The sequence below is a fragment of the Amphibalanus amphitrite genome, unplaced genomic scaffold (genome assembly GCF_019059575.1).
Source record: "Amphibalanus amphitrite isolate SeventyFive unplaced genomic scaffold, NRLGWU_Aamphi_draft 000037F_arrow, whole genome shotgun sequence".
NCBI lineage: Eukaryota > Metazoa > Arthropoda > Thecostraca > Balanomorpha > Balanidae > Amphibalanus > Amphibalanus amphitrite.
The window spans coordinates 1,467,332-1,486,729 of NW_024881533.1; the positions used below are offsets into that span (position 1 = coordinate 1,467,332).

General features: G+C 50.7%; 2 protein-coding genes across 6 annotated transcripts; both read right to left on the reverse strand.

Annotated features, from left to right (window-relative positions):
* Positions 1-362: 362 nt before the first annotated feature.
* On the reverse strand, positions 363-18,227 carry LOC122372872 (putative lipoyltransferase 2, mitochondrial). 5 transcript variants are annotated; one of them, XM_043350561.1, is made up of 6 exons: positions 18,102-18,227; positions 16,849-17,033; positions 7,863-8,011; positions 3,735-4,483; positions 3,076-3,191; positions 363-1,229 (listed from the first exon to the last, which is right to left on the reverse strand). In XM_043350561.1, exons 4-6 carry the CDS (start codon positions 4,067-4,069, stop codon positions 955-957), a joined length of 726 nt encoding a protein of 241 aa, XP_043206496.1. In that variant the 5' UTR covers positions 4,070-4,483; positions 7,863-8,011; positions 16,849-17,033; positions 18,102-18,227; the 3' UTR covers positions 363-954. The 5 variants fall into 5 exon arrangements, with proteins under 5 accessions (XP_043206496.1, XP_043206480.1, XP_043206489.1 ...); XM_043350545.1 differs by lacking the exon at positions 7,863-8,011 and having other exon boundaries at positions 18,102-18,222; XM_043350554.1 differs by lacking the exons at positions 7,863-8,011; positions 18,102-18,227 and adding an exon at positions 17,343-17,361.
* On the reverse strand, positions 14,784-15,364 carry LOC122373023 (40S ribosomal protein S12, mitochondrial-like). Its single transcript, XM_043350752.1, has 2 exons — positions 15,347-15,364; positions 14,784-15,167 (listed from the first exon to the last, which is right to left on the reverse strand). The coding sequence occupies exons 1-2, from the start codon at positions 15,362-15,364 to the stop codon at positions 14,784-14,786; spliced, it is 402 nt and encodes a 133-aa protein (XP_043206687.1).
* Positions 18,228-19,398: the final 1,171 nt, after the last annotated feature.

Here is a 19,398-nt window from a genome sequence, read left to right on the forward strand (position 1 = left end):
ATACATCGCAGCTCACAGTCACAAAATTATCATAAGAGCTTATTTCAATGTAAACACCATTGAATCACGTCAGCCACTAGTTCAACGGAGAGAACGATGGCTATTTGCTACACAATACGATTTATTACTCATTCGTTTTGCTAACAGGTACCTGATAAGACAGCCTTTTTTCTCGATGACGGGCGACAGCTCTCTATACCGTGTGGCATGCGGCCGCTGATCACTCAGACGGACCAGACTGAGACGCCTCCACTCTGTTCGTCCTTCCCAAGTTCGAAGACGTATCGCCTGTCGAATTTCGATTCTAGCCCTCCCCGTTCTAGCCAGGGGAGCAAGGGTTCAAGCATTGAGGTAAAAAACGATGCCTAGGCACATCTATCTATTCATTTAAATGAATAGATGAGAATAGATCTATTCATAAATGAAATGAATACCTTTTATATATTTATATACACTGTGAGTCTACCGACCGCGGTGCCACCACACAACTTAGAAGCTTGAGGTTTGGACGGTAGGTAGGTACCTACGTCTGATTGATATATCACGGCTCTTTTTGCGTCTTGCGGCTGCATGGTTTAGTGTCAACCGTCCTTCAATGGTTTATACCCTGCCTCGACCCCCTGGCTGAGGTAACTGACTTACTTTACTCACCTACTATAGACTATGTCTAGCCTGAGTGTGAAATAACGCCTGTTATCTATCACCATTCCATCGCTCACACAGTCGCACATTTTACTGTTCCATCCCATAGATACCAGCTCACATTTCACCGTCAGAACTCCCATCCCACCGGCCACCCGACATGCGACCACACATCCCATTTCACTTCACAACTCACAGCGCACCGCTACGGGTTTAGCAATTTCATAAAATGTGGATTGCGGAAATGCCCAGTTAGTAGCTAGCAAACACTATAAATATCGGACAAACTCGGCTGGCGCGGCTCGGCCGGCGTCACTCGGCGGTGATTGGCTGAGCGGCGCTGACGTCACTGGCCCGCCGGTCGCCGTCCTCCCAGACCAGCCGGCAGCCGAGGCGGGCCGCGAGCGCGTCGGCCACGAGCGGCGCCGCCTCTGCCACGGCCACCGGGCGACCCAGCTCGGCCGTCAGCGAGGTGACGAACTTGTCGGCGATGCCGCACGGCACGATGTGCCGGAACCAGTCGAGGTCGACGGAGCAGTTGAGCGCCAGGCCGTGCGAGCTCAGCACGCGCTGCGTCAGGTGAATCCCTGTCGGCGACACGGCAGCTCCGTCAGAAGACCGCCGCACCGCGGACGGTAGGTACACAACGACGCACGGAAATATAGCACTGTGAGAGCCAATGGGGATTGGAAACAACATCATTGAAAAATGCGAACAAAACACTACATTGTAGCAATGAAACTCACCAGTAAAAAACATTGGTTCGATTTTTTTTCACTGTAGTGTCGTAACTAACACATGCGCAAATACAATATCGAGGACCTCTGTGAGGCCATCGGTATCCCAGGTGAGTGAGTACCGTCTCGGTCAGTTCAGTTCAGTACCGTTTCAGTTCAGTACCGTTTCGGTTCAGTACCGTTTCGGTTCAGTACCGTCTCGGTCAGTTCAGTTCAGTGCCGTTTCAGTTCAGTACCGTTTCAGTTCAGTACCGTTTCGGTTCAGTACCGTTTCGGTTCAGTACCGTCTCGGTCAGTTCAGTTCAGTGCCGTTTCAGGTGAGCACAGTCTCAGTCAGCTAAGTACCGTCTCAAACAGGTGAGCACCCTCTCGGTCAGTTCAGTGCCGTATTGGTCACTTCGGTACCGTCCCGGTCAGTTCAGTACCATCTCGGTCAGTTCAGTACCGTCTCAGACAGGTGAGTACCGTCTCGGTCAGGGTCAGTTCAGTACCGTCTCGGTCAGGGTCAGTTCAGTACCATCTCGGTGAGTTCAGTACCGTCTCAGGCAGGTCACTACCGTCTCGGTCAGTTCAGTACCGTATTGGTCAGTTCAGTACCGTCTCGGTCAGTTCAGTACCCTCTCGGTCAGTTCAGTACCCTCTCGGTCAGTTCAGTACCGTCTCGGTCAGTTCAGTGCCCTCTCGGTCAGTTCAGTACCGACTCAGTTCAGTACCGTATCGGTCAGTTCAGTACCATCTCGGTCAGTTCAGTACCGTCTCAGACAGGTGAGTACCGTTTCGGTCAGTTCAGTTCAGTACCGTTTCAGTTCAGTACCGTTTCGGTTCAGTACCGTCTCGGTCAGTTCAGTTCAGTGCCGTTTCAGGTGGGCACAGTCTCAGTCAGCTAAGTACCGTCTCAAACAGGTGAGTACCCTCTCGGTCAGTTCAGTGCCGTATTGGTCACTTCGGTACCGTCCCGGTCAGTTCAGTACCATCTCGGTCAGTTCAGTACCATCTCGGTCAGTTCAGTACCGTCTCAGACAGGTGAGTACCGTCTCGGTCAGGGTCAGTTCAGTACCGTCTCGGTCAGTTCAGTACCGTCTCGGTCCAGTAACGTCTCGGTTCAGTACCGTCTCGGCCAGTTCAGTAGTCAGTACCGTCTCGGTCAGCTCAGTACCGTCTTGGTCAATTCAGTTTCGTCTCAGTTCCGTACAGTCTCGGTCAGTTCAGTTCAGTACCGTCTCGGTTCAGTACCGTCTCGGTCAGTTCAGTACCGTCTCGGTCAGTACAGTACCGTCTTGGTTCAGTTCAGCACCGTCTTGGTCAGTTCAGTACCGTCCCGGTCAGTTCAGTACCATCTCGGTGAGTTCAGTACCGTCTCAGGCAGGTCACTACCGTCTCCGTCAGTTCAGTACCGTCTCGGTCAGTTTAGTACCGTATTGGTCAGTTCAGTACCGTCTCGGTCAGTTCAGTACCGTCCCGGTCAGTTCAGTACCATCTCGGTCAGTTCAGTACCGTCTCAGTTCAGTACCGTCTCGGTCAGTTCAGTACCGTCTCAGTTCAGTACCGTCTCGGGTCACGGGCGAGAACCGCCTGGATCAGATGACTGATGAGTTCCATCTCGGCCGAGTACCGTCTCAGACAGGTGACTACCGTCTCAGTCCGTTGCAGGTGGGTGGGTACTGTTGTACCCGCTCGGCCCCGTCACGTCACTTACCGAGCGCGCAGACCTTGTTGTCGCCCACCCAGACGCCCGTGTGCGGAGAGGTGGCCGCCGGCACACCGAGCTGACCGCAGACGTTGATGATGGCCTGCTCCAGGAGGCAGACGTACCTGGAGGCAGAGAGGGCAGCCGACACCACTCAGAGATCAGAGACACAGCGCGGGCTGCAGTGAGCCAACGGCCGCACTACGGACGCATCGGCCGGACTATGTTCACGCACGCTTTTAACACATGATGGATGCATAGTTATTAGTTTCCCTCCATCTTTAAGCACTTATACACCTGTGCCTAGTACGATATCCAGCCGACCCCTATGCGTGTGCCGCGTTTACTATTTCGCTTTCTTACTTTGTGAAGCCGGTATCACTCATCATTTCCCACGTTCCCTTATTTCACCTTTTGCAGTCAGAGACCGTGTATCGTCCTTACCCACTGGGACTGGGACGCCCAGTCTGCCGTGAATTGTCCTCACCCGCTGGGGCTGGGACGCCCTGTCTGCTGTGTATCGTCCTTAGTCCTTACCCGCTGGGACCGGGACGCCCTGTCTGCTGTGTATCGTCCTTACCCGCTGGGACTGTGACGCCCTGTCTGCTGTGTATCGTCCTCACCCGCTGGGGCTGGGACGCCCTGTCTGCTGTGTGTGACTGTCTCACCTCCTGGGGCCGGGCACGCCCAGCTGTCGCAGGTTCAGCATCGGGTAGGCGACCAGCTGGCCGGGCCCGTGGAAGGTTATCAAGCCGCCGCGGCCGGTGCGCTCGAACTCGGCGCCGAGCCGGCGCAGGCGCGCCTCCTCTGCGGCGGTGTCGGCGCCCTGCTGCCGCCGGCCCACCGTGTACACGGGCGTGTGCTCCAGCAGCAGCAGCTCGTGAGGCGCCGGACCGCCCGCCGCCAGCGCCGCCTGGTGGGCCGACAGTGCTGCCCTCTGGGCGGCCAGGCCGGCCGAGTAGCTGACCAGACCCAGGTGGCGCACACGCACCAGCCGGCTCATCGTGCGGTGGAGGAGTCTTTAATCTGGCAAGGGGAGCAGGCCAGCTGATAATCCGTCAGCTCGTGATGCAGTCCAAACCATGCGTTATCAGCAGTCCAAACCGTGCTGCTGTATCCTGTAAGCCCCTAAAACCGCTCAGCTTGCAGACGCTGGTCACTGGTCGTCGCTGCGGAACTGGCCCATTTGCGACACGTGCGGATCCTGGAGCATCTGCAGCTTGCGGCGGCCCTGTCGCAGCAGGAACTCGATGCGCATCACCTCGAGGCGCGGAACGTCGGCGTTGCGGCGGAACTCTGCGCGCACGGCGGCGGCGGCGCCCGGTTTATGGGCGGCGGCGCGCAGGCACTGTCGGTACAGAGCGAGCACGGAGCGCTGCAGCTCACTGTGGCGACCCATGGCCCATGGCCGGCGGATCTGCAACGGCCAGACGGCGGACGGTCACCGCTTAGCCCCGGGCCGGGGCGGCAGGCGGTCAGCGCCTCAGCACCGGGGCGGGACGGTGACCGGTCACCGCACAGCGCCGGGGCGGGACGGTGACCGGTCACCGCACAGCGCCGGGCTGGGTGGGTGCCGCAGCTGGCGGGAACAGCCAATCACGGACGGACAAAGGTGATAAGAGCCGACAAATGAAAGCAACTCTGTTTGGGAAAACTGCGAAAACGGCGCTGATATGCATGCATGGCGCCTAGCACCTTTGCTTTTACAAACATCATGATGCATGTTGGTAAGAAGACATTGTTTCAAGTACACAAACGACAAAACAGTGCAATTCAAATCTTTATATCTATATTTCGCAGACGTTTCAACGACAAGGCGTCTTCGTCAGTGCAAATGAAGTGAAACTTAGTACATATGTTTAATTAATTAGCATATTCGATAGCATATTCAATAGGATATTCGACAAATATTCGATAAATTACTATACGTATTCGTATAGGAATACGTATAGTAATTTATAGTAATTTATAGTAATATAGTAATTAATCAGGAAGGGGCTTAGAAACACGGCTGAAGGAGCACAAACGGGACGTCCGAAATCACGACTCAAAAAACGCATTCGATCCACACATAGACAAGTGTGGAAGCCTGCCTGACTGGTCCAGGGCGGGCGCCATCGAGGAAGGAATGTCAAAATCAGTTCGTAAAGCAAAAGAAGCAGCACATATTATGTTAAATGATGTCATCAACGTAAAATCGGGCTTCTTTACGTGGGCAAAGATCGGAGCAAAGATGGCGATAGATATTTAAATGTATTTGTACAAGTGGAGGGAGACCACACAGTCTAGAACGTGGTTGGACTCCAAAAATGATGTGTTTCTGTGGGTAAAGGTAAATGTATCCTGTGTCATTTTCATGTGAACGATTGAACGAATACGTATAGTAATTTATCGAATATTTGTCGAATATCCTATTGAATATGCTATCGAATATGCTAATTAATTAAACATATGTACTAAGTTTCACTTCATTTGCACTGACGAAGACGCCTTGTCGTTGAAACGTCTGCGAAATATAGATATAAAGATTTGAATAGCACTGTTTTGTCGTTTGTGTACTTGAAATCATGATGCATCTTTTCGAACACGTGAAGATTCCAAGCCCCATGTCAGGTCACCAGGGCATTTGCAATGACTAAACCCAAGGAGAAGCAAATGTTCGCAACAGACTAATTAGACTTACATGACTCATCTAATATTTACCTAGTTTTCATACCCGTGGCCTGAGGTCATATCACTTAACCCGGCAGGCGGTGGGCCTCCCAGCCACCTTCCGCGCGGTGGGGGGGGGCATTTTTTGCCCCCCCCCCCTCGTACAGGGTGTTTCACAATAAATGTTACTTTTGAATAGCTTAAATGAAGATCTTACTTGTTCGTGAGCGCGTAAATTTTATATGCATTTTGCTGCAAATTTGTTGCGGTTTTTAGTCCTTATATTTTTCTTTTACAAACCGTCAACGGTTCCATCTGTATGAACGTGCAATGCCAACACCGTCAAAACGGGTCAATTCGCCGTGTACAGATGATGAGGCGGGTGGTCATGCATTACGGCGCTTTGCGGAGTCTGACTGCAGTGCGACGGAGTTTCGGTAGCCATTTTAAAAGGAGGAAGGATATTCCGTCAAAAATGTCTTTCAAACGGGTGGTAGAAAGGTTCCAGAAGACTGGAAACACGAGACCAGCCCCGCCTCTTGGCCGGACGGCGATCCCAGAAAATCTGGTTGAAAAAGTGTTTTCCGATGTTTTCTAGATAGGAGATATTTCTACTGTGTGAAGAATTATTTCTATACTTAGTTTGTAGATGTTGTGAAAATCGTTGCAGTATTTCTTCCTTGTTACTTATCACTTTCTCTCCATCCCTAATAACCTGAATCGACTTTCGCATAGCATTTCTCTTTTCTAATGACAAAAAATATTTCGAGCATTTTTCTCCGTCCTCGAACCAATCCACTCTAGACCTTGTTATTAAACCTTGTATTTGGGGCTTTCTCATCTCTTCTAGTTTTCGTTTAGCATCGTCTAAGCGCTTTAAATCCTCTTGTGTTTTGCTTCTGTTAAATATGTCATTTAGGTTGTTTATTTCCGTTAACAACTTATTTTCTTTTTCTCTCTTTGTCTTTGCTTTTTGCTTTGAAAACCGCACCGTTTCTCCTCTGATCATCATCAGTAATGTTTCGTAAAATAAACTAGAACTGATAGTCATCTGGATATGTTTGAAATTACTTGGATTTGAAATAAATTCCTCGTCATAAATAGGAATTGCGTATTGTCTTACTGTATTAATTGTGATCTCTGTAACAATTTTTTTGTAAGCAGTGTCCTCCAGTAATGCCGAATTAAACTTCCATAGCCCAGGGCCTCTTTTCAACTGTGGCTCTTTGATACTGAGAGTTACCATATTATGGTCTGACCGGTATCCAGGACATACTTTACTTGATATTATGTGAGTAATTAGGTGATCTGAAATATATATTCGATCAAGTCGACCGAATTTGACCGGATTTGGTCTTGTCCAAGTGTAACCATCGCCATCAGGATGCAATTCTCTCCAAGTATCGATCAAATTGTACCGTTCTATAATTTCAGAAAACGCTCTCTTTGCTCCTGGGTTATTTTGTCGATTATAGTTTGAATCATGTGAGTGATCTGCTACGAAATTAAAGTCTCCGGCGATTATCATGTTTTCGTTAGGTATCGTCTCAAATTTGCCGTGTAATCTGTCGAAGAAAGCTGGACAATCATCATTAGGTCCATATACTGTCGTAATAGTGTATGTGTTTAAAAATATAGTGCAGGTAAGCGTGAGAAAATTTCCATCAGGACTATGTTCCTCATGAATCACATTGTGCTGTACTCTTGGTTTGAATAATATTGACACTCCTCTGCTATTGTAAGTTCCAAAAGAGTGATAACATTTTCCGTTCCATATAGTGTTGAAATATTGTACAGTTCTTTCGGTAAGGTGCGTGTCTTGGAGCAGATAAATATCAAAATCGAGCTTTTTAAGAAAGTTAACAACATCTCTCCTTTTCTCTCGACTCCCTAGCCCTCTACAATTATATGTCATAAATTTTAGCTCAGCCATAGTTTCCATGCCGCTGGGAATGAGGTTGGTACGTGGTGTAGTTCGTGCTTATTTGCTAGTGGGTAGGATAGTGGGTAATTATGTGAGTCGGAATACAGGATTATTGGAGAGGAGTGCGCGATAGACACCGCCGACGCCGAAGCCGCCGGCGGGGGCGGCAGCGACCAGCCCAGGCCACAAGAGGAGTGACACAGAGTGTCACCAACCTCACCGTCGATCCAGAGGCCGCAGTCTCCGACACCAGGGCCCGCGGGCACGCCTCGGAAGTCGCCACCACCGCGCGCCGCGCCGAACCCGCCGCCGCAGCCACGGACAACGCAGCAACTCCTCCGGCACTCAGGTCCTGGGACACCACTCCGTCTATGGGCACATGAACAGAACGTAAGAAACATAGCGAAACGGCACCTCAGATACATCGTCCAGAAGCCGACCTTCAGTATGAATACAATGCTGAACACATCCACATGGGACACGGCGCTAACTACTCTTGGGTGTTCAATCGACAAAACATCTGCATACGAAGGCCAATGGCAATGTGCCATTGAGCAACTCCACTCCAAAAAAGGAAACGGAAACGCTTCGGACTTGATCCACATCAGATCAGAACACATTACACCCTAGAAGTACTGTCTAATATCTCTGAACTTCCCATCCCCGCCCTGTACTCCCGGCCTGGACGTGCCAGACGGAGTCCTCGTCCCGCCCCTCCCACGCCCCGACGGCCCCGCTGCCCCAGCCCCCGCCCCCCTCAGCCGCTCGGTCAGCAGACTCCGCTGTCCACCGGGCAGCAGAGAGTCTCTCTGCTCGCTTACCGCGTCTCCCCGGCCGGCCGCCGCAGCCGCCTGGCTCGGAACGGTCACCGACACGGGCGCCGCCAGGTCGCCGAAACCGGGGGAGCCAGACACGACCGGTCGAGCACCTACCGACGCTGACCGGACTCTGGCGCCAAGCCCCGCACGGGGCACGATCGGGACGCCGCCGCCTTCGACGTCAGCCTCAGATACTCCCTCTTCGATTGGCGGGGAACTGGATTGCAACTGCACCAGCTGGATTGGCGACTCACGAGCGCAGTCTAGGAGCGATATCCGCTCTCCGCCAACGTCGCGGGAGACCGAGCTCGCCGCCTCGCTAGGGCGATCCGGTCCAGAGTAGGAGCCGTGCCGGCTTGGGTTCGTGGCGTCACCAGTGCTGCGCGTGTCCATCTCCATCCTGCCCCGAGGACTGAAGACTGCCTCCTCCCTCCTCTGTCCTCCGTCGAGCTCCCTCTCCTCCGCACTCCGAGTCGATGGCTGCTGTCCTCCCGAGCCTCGCGCCTGGGTGCGCCCCTGCGCGCGGAGGTCGGGCGCGCGGTCACCGGCCAGCCGGCGCACCGCCTCCAGGTCACTGACCCGGATTGGGGCCGAGTCACGCTCCCGGCACGCGAACACATCTCCGGACCGGGTAAAGACGGAGAAGACGACACCCTCCCTCTTGAGCTGCAGTAGCTCCACAACCATAGCTTGCCGACGGGGTGTGAGCGACTCGGCTATATACAGTCCTGAACCGCGTAGCCGGGACTTAGCTCGAAACAAGAAGTCACGATCGGATCCGGGCGTGGCTGTGGTAAACTCGGTAAGTATTTTACCGTTCTTCAGGCGAACCATCGCCTTCACCTGGGAGCCATCCAGGGAGTGCTGCAGGTACTGCTGCACCAGCGACTTGATGAGGCGCGCGGCGTCCTCTCGGCTCGTCAGGCGCTGCAGCGCCGGCCCGGAGAAGATCAAGCAGGTGAGTCGCTTGTCCTGCTGCTGCCTGTCCTCGCTGACTTCTATCTGCTGCAGGCGTCTCCGCAGGTCAGCTGTCTCCTTTTGCAGTTGCGTAATGTCTGACTCCGCTGCGCGCTGCCGCTTGGACACTGACGTGAGGGAGTCCATCGCAAAGTTTAAGGACTCCTCTATCGCCTCTAACCGCCTGTTGTTTGAGTCCACGATCTGTTTGACACATTTCTCATTTTCCTCCACAATAAACCTCTTCAAATCTGCACAAATATCACTCTGTCCTTCCTGGGGCGGTGACAGCGTCTTACGTTTCTTGGTCATGATTGGTGTGCGGCGCGTAGCACTCGCAAAACCAACACGGAAACACTGATAGCCGGCCAGGCTCGCTCACCACACTGGCAGCCGGTCACGCGCGCGCGCCGCCGCCCCGCACGACCGGCCGGGTCGAGGTCAACCGGCCAACTGATATGAACGTGCAATGCCAACACCGTCAAAACGGGTCAATTCGCCGTGTACAGATGATGAGGCGGGTGGTCATGCATTACGGCGCTTTGCGGAGTCTGACTGCAGTGCGACGGAGTTTCGGTAGCCATTTTAAAAGGAGGAAGGATATTCCGTCAAAAATGTCTTTCAAACGGGTGGTAGAAAGGTTCCAGAAGACTGGAAACACGAGACCAGCCCCGCCTCTTGGCCGGACGGCGATCCCAGAAAATCTGGTTGAAAAAGTCAGACGGAAGGGTGGCATAGTGGAGAACCCGTGAAGGGTGCTGAACTGAAATATGTTCATCAGTTACTGTTCTGCTGTCTCATGTGGTAATACTCATGAGCCATATGCAATACATGTCACTGAAACATCGTCGTTTGAAAAGCAACATTCATTGTGAAGGACCCTGAAGCTTAACAGCGAATTGACCCGTTTTGATGGCGTGGACATTGCACGTACATAAAGAATGCAGTTGCTGATTCGTCATAGTTTTTGTAAGGATAAAAAACCCGAAGGAATTTGCAACAAAATGAATATAGAATTTATGGGCATACGAATAGTTGAGGTCATTTTAAAAGCTTATCAAAAGTAACGTTTATTGTGAAACACCCTGTATCTCCGAAACTACTGGACGGATCCGGAAAATTCAAACGGCGTTCGATAGCTCTGTCAAATTTGTCGAAGGAAACCAAATTTCATTGACCTCGGGGTCACCGATGACGTCACAGGTCAGGTCAAAGATAAAATGTTTCACCGTTCACGGGGCTTCTAGGGAAAGCGCTATAACACCGAGTAAAACGCATTTTGTCGAAAATCAGCGATAAGGCGTCAGTTGTCTAGTACATATGTTGCTATTAGAGGTCACTGGTCATACCAGGTTAGGTCACAGGTCAGGTCACCAAAGGTCACCAAGGGTCACCACATGAACCCAACTTTACTAAGGTTGTGCGATGCATGTTTTATGGCCAGTTTTTCATTTCCAACTCAATGGTATTAGTTATAAGACCATCAGGTACGGTTTAGGTCACTTTTTGGTGGAGGTCAGGTCAAGGTCAGGTCAAAAAAGGTCAAATTTCAAAGTTGATATTTTTGCATAAAATGGGTATCGATTCGATGCAGCTCGTCACGGGGAGTCTAATGGTGGTCTTTGTTTTGCGCTACGAGGTCTGGAATTGCTAAAAATTGAGTTTGAAAATTTGACGTCATCAATTTTGAACATTTTTTTCGCTATAACTTGGCCAAAAAAAAAGAGGTAGGTATTGATCTCAAATTTGGTATGTAGATAGAAGGCGGTAGGGACTATCACATATATTCCGGTTTTTTTCGAAATTCAAAAAACTTTTTGGATTTTTTGGCTATTATATTCAAAAATCCTATTTTTTGATCATTGGGGGTCAAAATCCAAAAAATTCGAAAAACCGAAATAGCAGTTTTGTAGCCCTCTTGATTCCACACCTTTTTTGTCTGTAACATTTTCTCTAAAGCTGTAGGCCTGACAGCTCTTCCCGCGAAACCTTTTTTTGGGTCGAAAATGGCAAAAATGACGTCACTCTGACGTCATTAGCGGCCAACCTATCAAAGCCTTTGGAAAAAATTTTGGTCACCATGTGCGCTAGCTACTCCCGGGAGGGTACTGAAAGTTTGGTGACGATCGGCGCAGCGATTCTCGAGATATATCGAAAAAACTAAAGGGGGGGCAAAAAAATCCCCCCCACCGCCTGGAAGGTTAACCCGCGCCCCACTGGGGGGGGGCAGAATCTGCCCCCCTCCCGTTTTTTGCCAATAACTTCTAAACGCATTACGCCAGCGACGTCAAAGTTTCAGTACCTTATCATACATCAATTTGACACGTTCCCTGAAAATTTGAGCGAAATCCGTCGGAAAATTTTTGAGAAATTGACGTTTTGGTGACGTCATGTTCGCCATTTTCGCTTAAAAAACGGCAAAATTTCAAACGCCGCTAAGATCTTCATTTTTAAAGGAATCAAGACGTAACAAAAAAGGTTATACGTGATTCTACTTTGTCTATCAAATGGCTATCTCGGTTTTTTGAAAATTTTGGATTTTGGCCCAAATTTTTTTTTTCTCAAAAAACTGACTTTTTGGAAAAATAATTATAAAATCCAAAATTTTGAGTGTATCGAAAAACCGGAATATATGTCAGAGAGGTCCCAGTAAACATGCCGACGTCGGCCCGACGTCGGCCGACGTCGGGGTGACGTCGGCAACTCGGCATCAGCATGCCGACGTCGGCCCGACGTCGGTCCAACCTCGGCACGACGTCGGCTGGATGTCGGATATGCCCGCATGTTCCGACGTCCAGCCGAGGTCCAGCCGACGTCGGGCCGACGTCGGACCGAGATCAATTGCTGAGGTCCAGCCGACGTCGGGCCGACGTCGGGGCGACGTCGGACCGACATCGGCCGCTGTTTTGACCGTTAAAATAATATAAAATACATGTTTCATGTTTCATAAAGAGCTTCTGTATTCAAAATATCCTCAGGAAACTCAAATCTTCCTCCACGCCGCAACCCCCTGATCCGGACTGGACGGGAAACTTTATCCCATTTGGGATTGCCCGTAAGCCGAGCTCGCCCGTAGCCGGGTGCGGTGAGTGCTTGGGGGCTGCTCGGCCTATCCTTTGGTCAGGCTCAGCCCCGGCAACTCACCAGGGCCGGGCCCAGTTCATATAGAAAGGCGGAAGGCCAGTCGGCAAGTGTCACTTTGCCAAAGTGCCACTTATCAAAGGGACACTTTGGGAAACGTTGGTGCAGGTGTGTAAGAGTGGCTAAATGAATCCATTGTGGGGTCGCCCTTTCCAATAAGTGTCACGTAACAGCAATGGGACCAGGGACTCTATATGAACTGGACCCAGGGTGCTCGCCAAGAAGACCAATGTCTCCATCCTATGATCCTTCCGGCTCTGAAATGGTCTTGTCAGACCGAAAGGGCATAAGCGAACAAAACAAACCAGTTTCGTTAGCTGGCTGCGTGGTGTAGTGGTTAGCGCACTAATCTCGCGTTCGAATGGCACTGGGTTCGAATCCCATCGCCGGCTGATGTTTTTGGCGTGTTGTCCCAGTAAACATGCCGACGTCGGCGACTGGGGGGCTCGAATCCCGCCGCCGGTTGATATTTTTGGCGCGTTGTCCCAATAAACATGCCGACGTCGGCCCCGTCGGTCCAACGACAAACGATCTCGTCAACCTCGGCAAACGATCTCGGCCCGACGTCGGCTCGAAGTCGGCTGGACTTCGGCTGGACGTCGGAACATGCGGGCATATCCGACGTGCAGCCGATGTCGGGCCGAGGTTGAACCGACGTTGGGCCGACGTCGGGCCGAGCCTCGGCCCGACGTCGGGCCGACGTCGTCATGTTTACTGGGGTGGTCTATGTGCACCTACATACCAATTTTTAGAAGAATCGGTTCAAAAATGTGGGAGTTATTCAAAATTTTATGACGTCACGACACACAAAAATTTTGAAAAATGATTTTTTTGAAGTTCTAGACCTCGTACGGAAACAAAAATAGCACCATTCGATTCGCCGTGAAAAACTGCATCAGATAGACACCTTTTTAGGCCTTAACAACCAACTTCAAAATTTGACCTCACTTGACCTGACCTTGACCTGACCTCGACCTGAATTTCATCCAGAGGTGGTCCATATCACCTATTGAGTGTGCCTTTTGAATTCTATGAGTAAAATGACCCATAAAACATGTGTCGCATATGCCCTTTTCTAAATTTTGTTTTTGGTGACCTGACCTGACCTGACCTTGACCTTGACCTTTGAATGACATTGTGTGCAACGAATATTGTCTTGGTAGTCTAAGAACACGTTTTGGGCAATCAGTCGCAGTCCATTCTTCGGCAACTACGGTGCAAGGCCGATACTGTAGAAACTTGCATTTTGTACCCTTGACCTGACCTTGACCTGACCTCTGACCTACTTAAGCAAAAAAAATTGGGCTCTTAAGATCCGCCTTGTTGAGAGCTTTCGATTGCCGTTTTCCCCGTCTTTCTACGACCATCGGTTCGGAAGTTAGACAGGGGGGGCAGAATCTGCCCCCCCCCCCAGCAGGGCGCGTATGGCTGAATAGCCCAGCGGGGCGCGGGTTAAATACACTTTTCATCAGACATAAGGCAATAAGAGAGTGTGTATAAAACTGCACCTATTTCGGTAAAAAAACATTTTAAACTTAAAAACATCAATAACTTTTCTATCAAATGTTTGACAGAATAATTGCACCAGTTGGCAGTTACCCCACCTTACATTTACAATGTCATGCTAAGTCATGAGAAGGACGCCAGAAGTTTTTCGACAAGAACGTTTGATGAATGCATGCTAGAGCAATGCAAAAGTTTTCTTTGAATGTGCTCAGCTTAGCAACAGGGGATGAAAAAAACACCCCATCTCGTAGTGTGACGATCGGACTCCCAACCGGCGCAGCGTAGGGAACGGTAGGCGTAGCCGTAGCGCCATCAAACTTGGATAAATAGTAGTAAGCTCCCAAGTCTTCACTTATTATATCTCGGTATCTTCGACATTGGCAGTTGAACGTATCACAGGTAGATGGCGATTGGTGGCGCGGTTCTCCTGGATCTAGCGTGAGTCTTCCTTCGCCACAGTCGTCAGTTGCCAGGTGAACTGAATAACTACGCAGGTCAAGCAACGTGCAAGCTAGCCACACAGGAATTAGGCTAAGCATAAGCTACCCTGGTTGCCTGCCGTGAACCGTTCTTGATGCATCGTATTACACTATAGGGCCATATTTCATTAGTTAAAATGGCGGATTTAACCTCAGACTTAAACGCTCGAACCACACAGATATACTGTATTAAAAAGTCGCATTACATTGACACCGCTAACAGACTTCGAGCGACCCCATTCACGCATTTGACTTCTTGACGACGTGCGAGAGGTCGTACTTGCCGCGGATGCACTTGATTTTGACGCCGGGAACGTCCCGGAGCCGGCCGACGCGCACCAGGACGATGTTGTGCTCCTGCAGGTTGTGGCCCTCGCCCGGGATGTAGGCGATCATCTCCTTGCCGTTGCTGAGTCGCACCAGGCAGCAGCGCCGGTTCGCAGAGTTGGGCTTCTTGGGCTTCTTGATGAGCGTCTTGAGTACGACGCCCTTCATCTGCGGGTTGCCGTCCAGCGGCCGTTTCTTGATGCGCCGCTTGGGGTTCTGCAGGCGCCGGTGCAGGGTCTCCAGCGAGATGGCGCGGCAGCCGGCGGCCGCGGCACTCAGCGGCGTCAGAGGGGCCTGCTGCAGCGCCGGCGCCCGCCGCAGCAGCGGGCACGGCGCGGCCGCGAGCAGCCGCTGCACGCCGCTCGCCGGGCACCCGGAGAGCGCCGGCCGGGCCGCGGCCGCCAGTCGAGCCAGCAGCGAGATCATGTCTGCAACACGGCCACAGGAGAGCGGTCAGCGCCCGCGCCCCGGCCTGCCCGTGTCTTGCGGCTCATGACTTCAGTGTCTGCAGGCACTTTGCAACTATGTAACTTCGAGCGCAGGGCCACGTAGAGAAGACGTGCAATAGTATGTGAGCACAGCATGCCGGCTGCGACTCCTGCCCAATGGCCAATGCCCGACAACGGGACAGCTTGCAATCCATTATATCTATTAATATGGGCTTGATTTATTTGTTGACGCATCGGCCATCCATCTATTCTTTATCATGAGAATGGTTCCCAAAAATCATAACTCTTACAGCAAATGTTGAGTTCATACATAGTTTACCCAAATAGCTGGGTGGGTGGAAATTGCTGAAAGAAACAATGAACAGAGAATGTTGCATGCTATGTTTTCAACTAGGTACATTTATTTACCTTTAACCCTCGCCCGTATTGGTGTTTTTCCAGCCGCGAACGTATGCGGGGGGGAGGGGGTCCGTTGGACCCCCCCTTGCCGTTTCGCCCCTGATCGAGCTAGAGCTTCGCGGAAAAAACGAGTGTGTTGCCCGTGACGAGAGAAAGCCGATGATATCCAATTTTAAGGTCCTAGGTCATTGGTTGACCTTGCAGGTCAGGTCAATGACCCAAAAGTCGGGAAAATCGGGACCTGTTAGAACGTCGTAAAGCGTGGCTTCTGTGGGGTTTTTCGGGGTGCTGATCACGAATATCATGTTAGTTTTGATCACAGATGATGTTTTCATGCATTTAGTCCAGGTCGGGTCAGGTCAGGTCAGGTCAACCAGTAGGGGTCCTGCCGGGTATTCCTAGTAGGTGTCAACCGCCTCCGACAGCTTCGTAACATGTTACGAAGGGACCAAAACTACTTCGTAAATGTTCATATGGTTGCTAAATTCGAATTCAGCTCCAAAAACTGGCCTGGAAACATGTAAAACTCGAAAAAGTGCACCAAGGTCATCAAAGGTCAATGACCTGACCTGACCTTCAGGTGACCTTGACAACCACCCTAATGCATGGGGGCAACATCATATCACATGTTTGAACGCTTGAAACCACGAGAAGACTGCAAACGCGCGGCTAATGCGAGCCGACATACGCCGAATCGCGATTACGACCAAACATGGTCTCGAAAAGTAGGTCATAAGTCAAAGGTCATTTGGGTCAAGGTCATGAAATTTTCAGGGTAGGTCAAGGTGTATAATTGATAAACGCGAGGGTACTGAAAGTATCGTCGCGATCGGCCGCTTTTTACGCGAGTTATTCGCGAAAAACTATGGGGGGTCCATGGGGAGAATGTGCCCAAAATAGCTCTCTTCAAAATGGGATGATGGGACACAACAATTCAGAGACAGAAATGCCACTTAGGTACCTACTGTCTACAATTCTACATACCTTGAAGGTCGGACACAATTTAATAACCCCATGTAACATGTGAATCTATATGCTTCCAAACATGGGATTTGATAGATTTATTGATAAGAACAATCATGCCATCTTACCAGAACACATGCTGCAGAATTCAACATTGAAGTTCTTACCTTGTGATGAGTGATTCAATCCAGATGGATCGCTGTCAGAATGAAACGTTCCAGAAGTGCCGGAATCTTAGATGATGGTAATTCTGATTTCACATCCAGATCAATATAACATTATGAACTGATACTGAGGTAAATATGGCTGGCTACTGGTTGCTCAGCATTGCTCAGTTTGTATCCCACATTTGCTTGACAGGTCAAAGTAGGGGTAGAAGTTAGAACGTGGCTTGCCAAAAATGCAAATGTGTGGTTGGTATGGTATTGTTGTCTCAACTCAAACTGGCCAGGCTCAGCTCAACTGGAGCATCGAATCACGGTACATCCAGACTGCAAAGTATGGCAATTTCGACGAGATCTCGTCGGTGCGGGCTTGTTCGGCTGGTGCGGATTTTGGAGTGGTGCGGTGCGGATCTGGCCTGGTGCTGTGCGGATTTGGCTTGGACCAACGCTTGGACCTTGGTGCGGTGCGGACTGCGGACTTCGCGTGGTCTTCTTACCCGGCCGGGTTCCCTTGTTGACTGTTCTTTGGAAAGCCCTACAAATGCGTGTCTGCCACGGTGACGCACGGTTACGGACCAAGGTTTTAAATTTACTCAACGAACTAACAATTGCGGCAGAACAAATCCATTCTCGCCTCAGGAATTATCGTGATGACGACGTCATTAGAACGAAGACTGGTTGCGGTGGTGACTGGTATATGTCACATTAGCGAGCAGCTGGTTTGGATTGCCAATCAGCACGCTACTTGGGAATGACGTCATTGGTTTCACTCATACGAAAGTTTGTTGGGGCTATTTGATCAAGGCTCGTGAAATTCACACGTGACATTTAGCATGTAGAAGGCCCACAGAGGGGGAGAAGTTCCGAATGTCACATGACCCAATATGCCCTCCGGCGCCCTATTTTCATCGGCGTCCGTCTATTTACTCTATTTCAAACTTACGGTACAAGTGCGCGGCGCGGTCCCGTGGTGAGCGTTGCTCAAGCGGTAAGTGAAACTGAAACTGGACGGGAAATAATTATAGTGAGATGAATAAAGTCTCTTGCATTATAATTGCCTGTGGGTTCGGTGCTGGTGCGGATTTTTGGGGCTCTCAGCCCGCTTTGGTGCGGATTTTCCGGCTCAGTTTGAAGGGTTGGTGCGGATTTTGAACTTGGGCCGGTGCGCCTCGTCGACCTGCGTGCCATACTTTGCAGTCTGGCGGTACATAGAAGAATATCAAATAAAAGTATACAATGTCAATAAAGATAGGTACCTCGACAGCAGTGAAAAATTACCAAAACCGATTAGTGACTGATTGATTAGTAATGTACGTAATTATCAAGTAATTGTATCACAGGGCCTTGCGTTCTTAAAAAACATGCCTTGCGCTCAAGGCCCTAAAACATACTTGCGCTCAACATGCGTAGGTTACGAAACATCTGCGTCGTAAAAGCACCGCTACCAAATTTTAGAAAGAAGGAAAAGTGCTTCCATATATTTCTTCCGGAGGTGTCAGTAGGAAAAGCCTTTACAATTGACAAACTACTGTGCTAGTGTTCGTACTTCGTGTGCTTGTTTCCCGACACCCGTGGATTGTGTAACTGGTATATACTGCCTTTATACTACTTATGGTTCCATGATTCAGAACCTGTGATAACTGAAACGGGACAGCTGAACCAGCTGACGGCAAAAAATAAAAATTGCAAAAACACATCTGTTACCTATCTTCACTATACAGTATAGGTACATGAAATAAGAAAAAGTTGCAAACTAACTTCTTTGACCTGACTCCTGACCTGTGCCACGTCATTCGGTAGCCCTGAAAATCGATGAAGCTATGTCCTTTGTCACCTGCTAGATGATCATCGCGGCATTCACTGCTCTCTGCTAAGCCCATTTTGCGACATTTCTAAGATTGGGCCCAGGAGCTGAACAGGCAGTACTTATAAGTAGGAACTCAGGGTCCGTCGGGAGTGGGAATGAGTGGAATGAATCAAGGAGCCCCAGCGCCCAGCGGTCAGGGGCGACGAGTTAAATTGGTAGGTGTGAAGGTTTACCAACATCAAACATCACAGCATAAAACTTGCAGTTACTTTTGCATACCGTTGTAACATTTGCTTGGGACGTTCATATACGATGCTAGTTATGTTACAGCACGACATTCTTTCAGAGCTGTTATCATTATCTATCGAGTGCCCTTCCCGGCTTGGCATCCCGTGACGCCCTTTTTTTTCGTCGCCCGATTGGTGCGTCTGCTGTCGAGCCGTGCGGGCCGCCTCGAGACGGGGCTTCTAACTATAGCTGGCGTGGCGGGGAGGCCGTCGGGCGTCGGGCGTCCACGCGGCGGGCCCGTGCCCACCGGGTCGGCCCGCCGCCAGCCACACTGAGCGCGACGTCCACGGCTAACGGCGCCGCCGCCGACCCGGCCGCGCTGTATGCAATTGCAGATCGCAGCGGCTGCAACACTTGTAAATGTGTACCACCACGAGCAGCTGTCGGGTCCATGTGCGCGATTTAAATGAGCCGGGGACACAGCGTAGAGGGGCACCTCCACTGGGAAGGGAAAAGTA

What these genes read in the sequence shown, in the direction of transcription:
- LOC122372872 (XM_043350561.1), bottom strand. Translation starts at nt 4,069, where the DNA reads ATGAGCCGGCTGGTGCGTGTGCGCCACCTGGGTCTGGTCAGCTACTCG. An exon ending in GGCGTGCCCGGCCCCAGGAG is followed by an intron (nt 3,192 to 3,734) that starts GTGAGACAGTCA and finishes CTCTGCCTCCAG; the next exon opens with GTACGTCTGCCTCCTGGAGC. An exon ending in CAACAAGGTCTGCGCGCTCG is followed by an intron (nt 1,230 to 3,075) that starts GTAAGTGACGTG and finishes TGTCGCCGACAG; the next exon opens with GGATTCACCTGACGCAGCGC.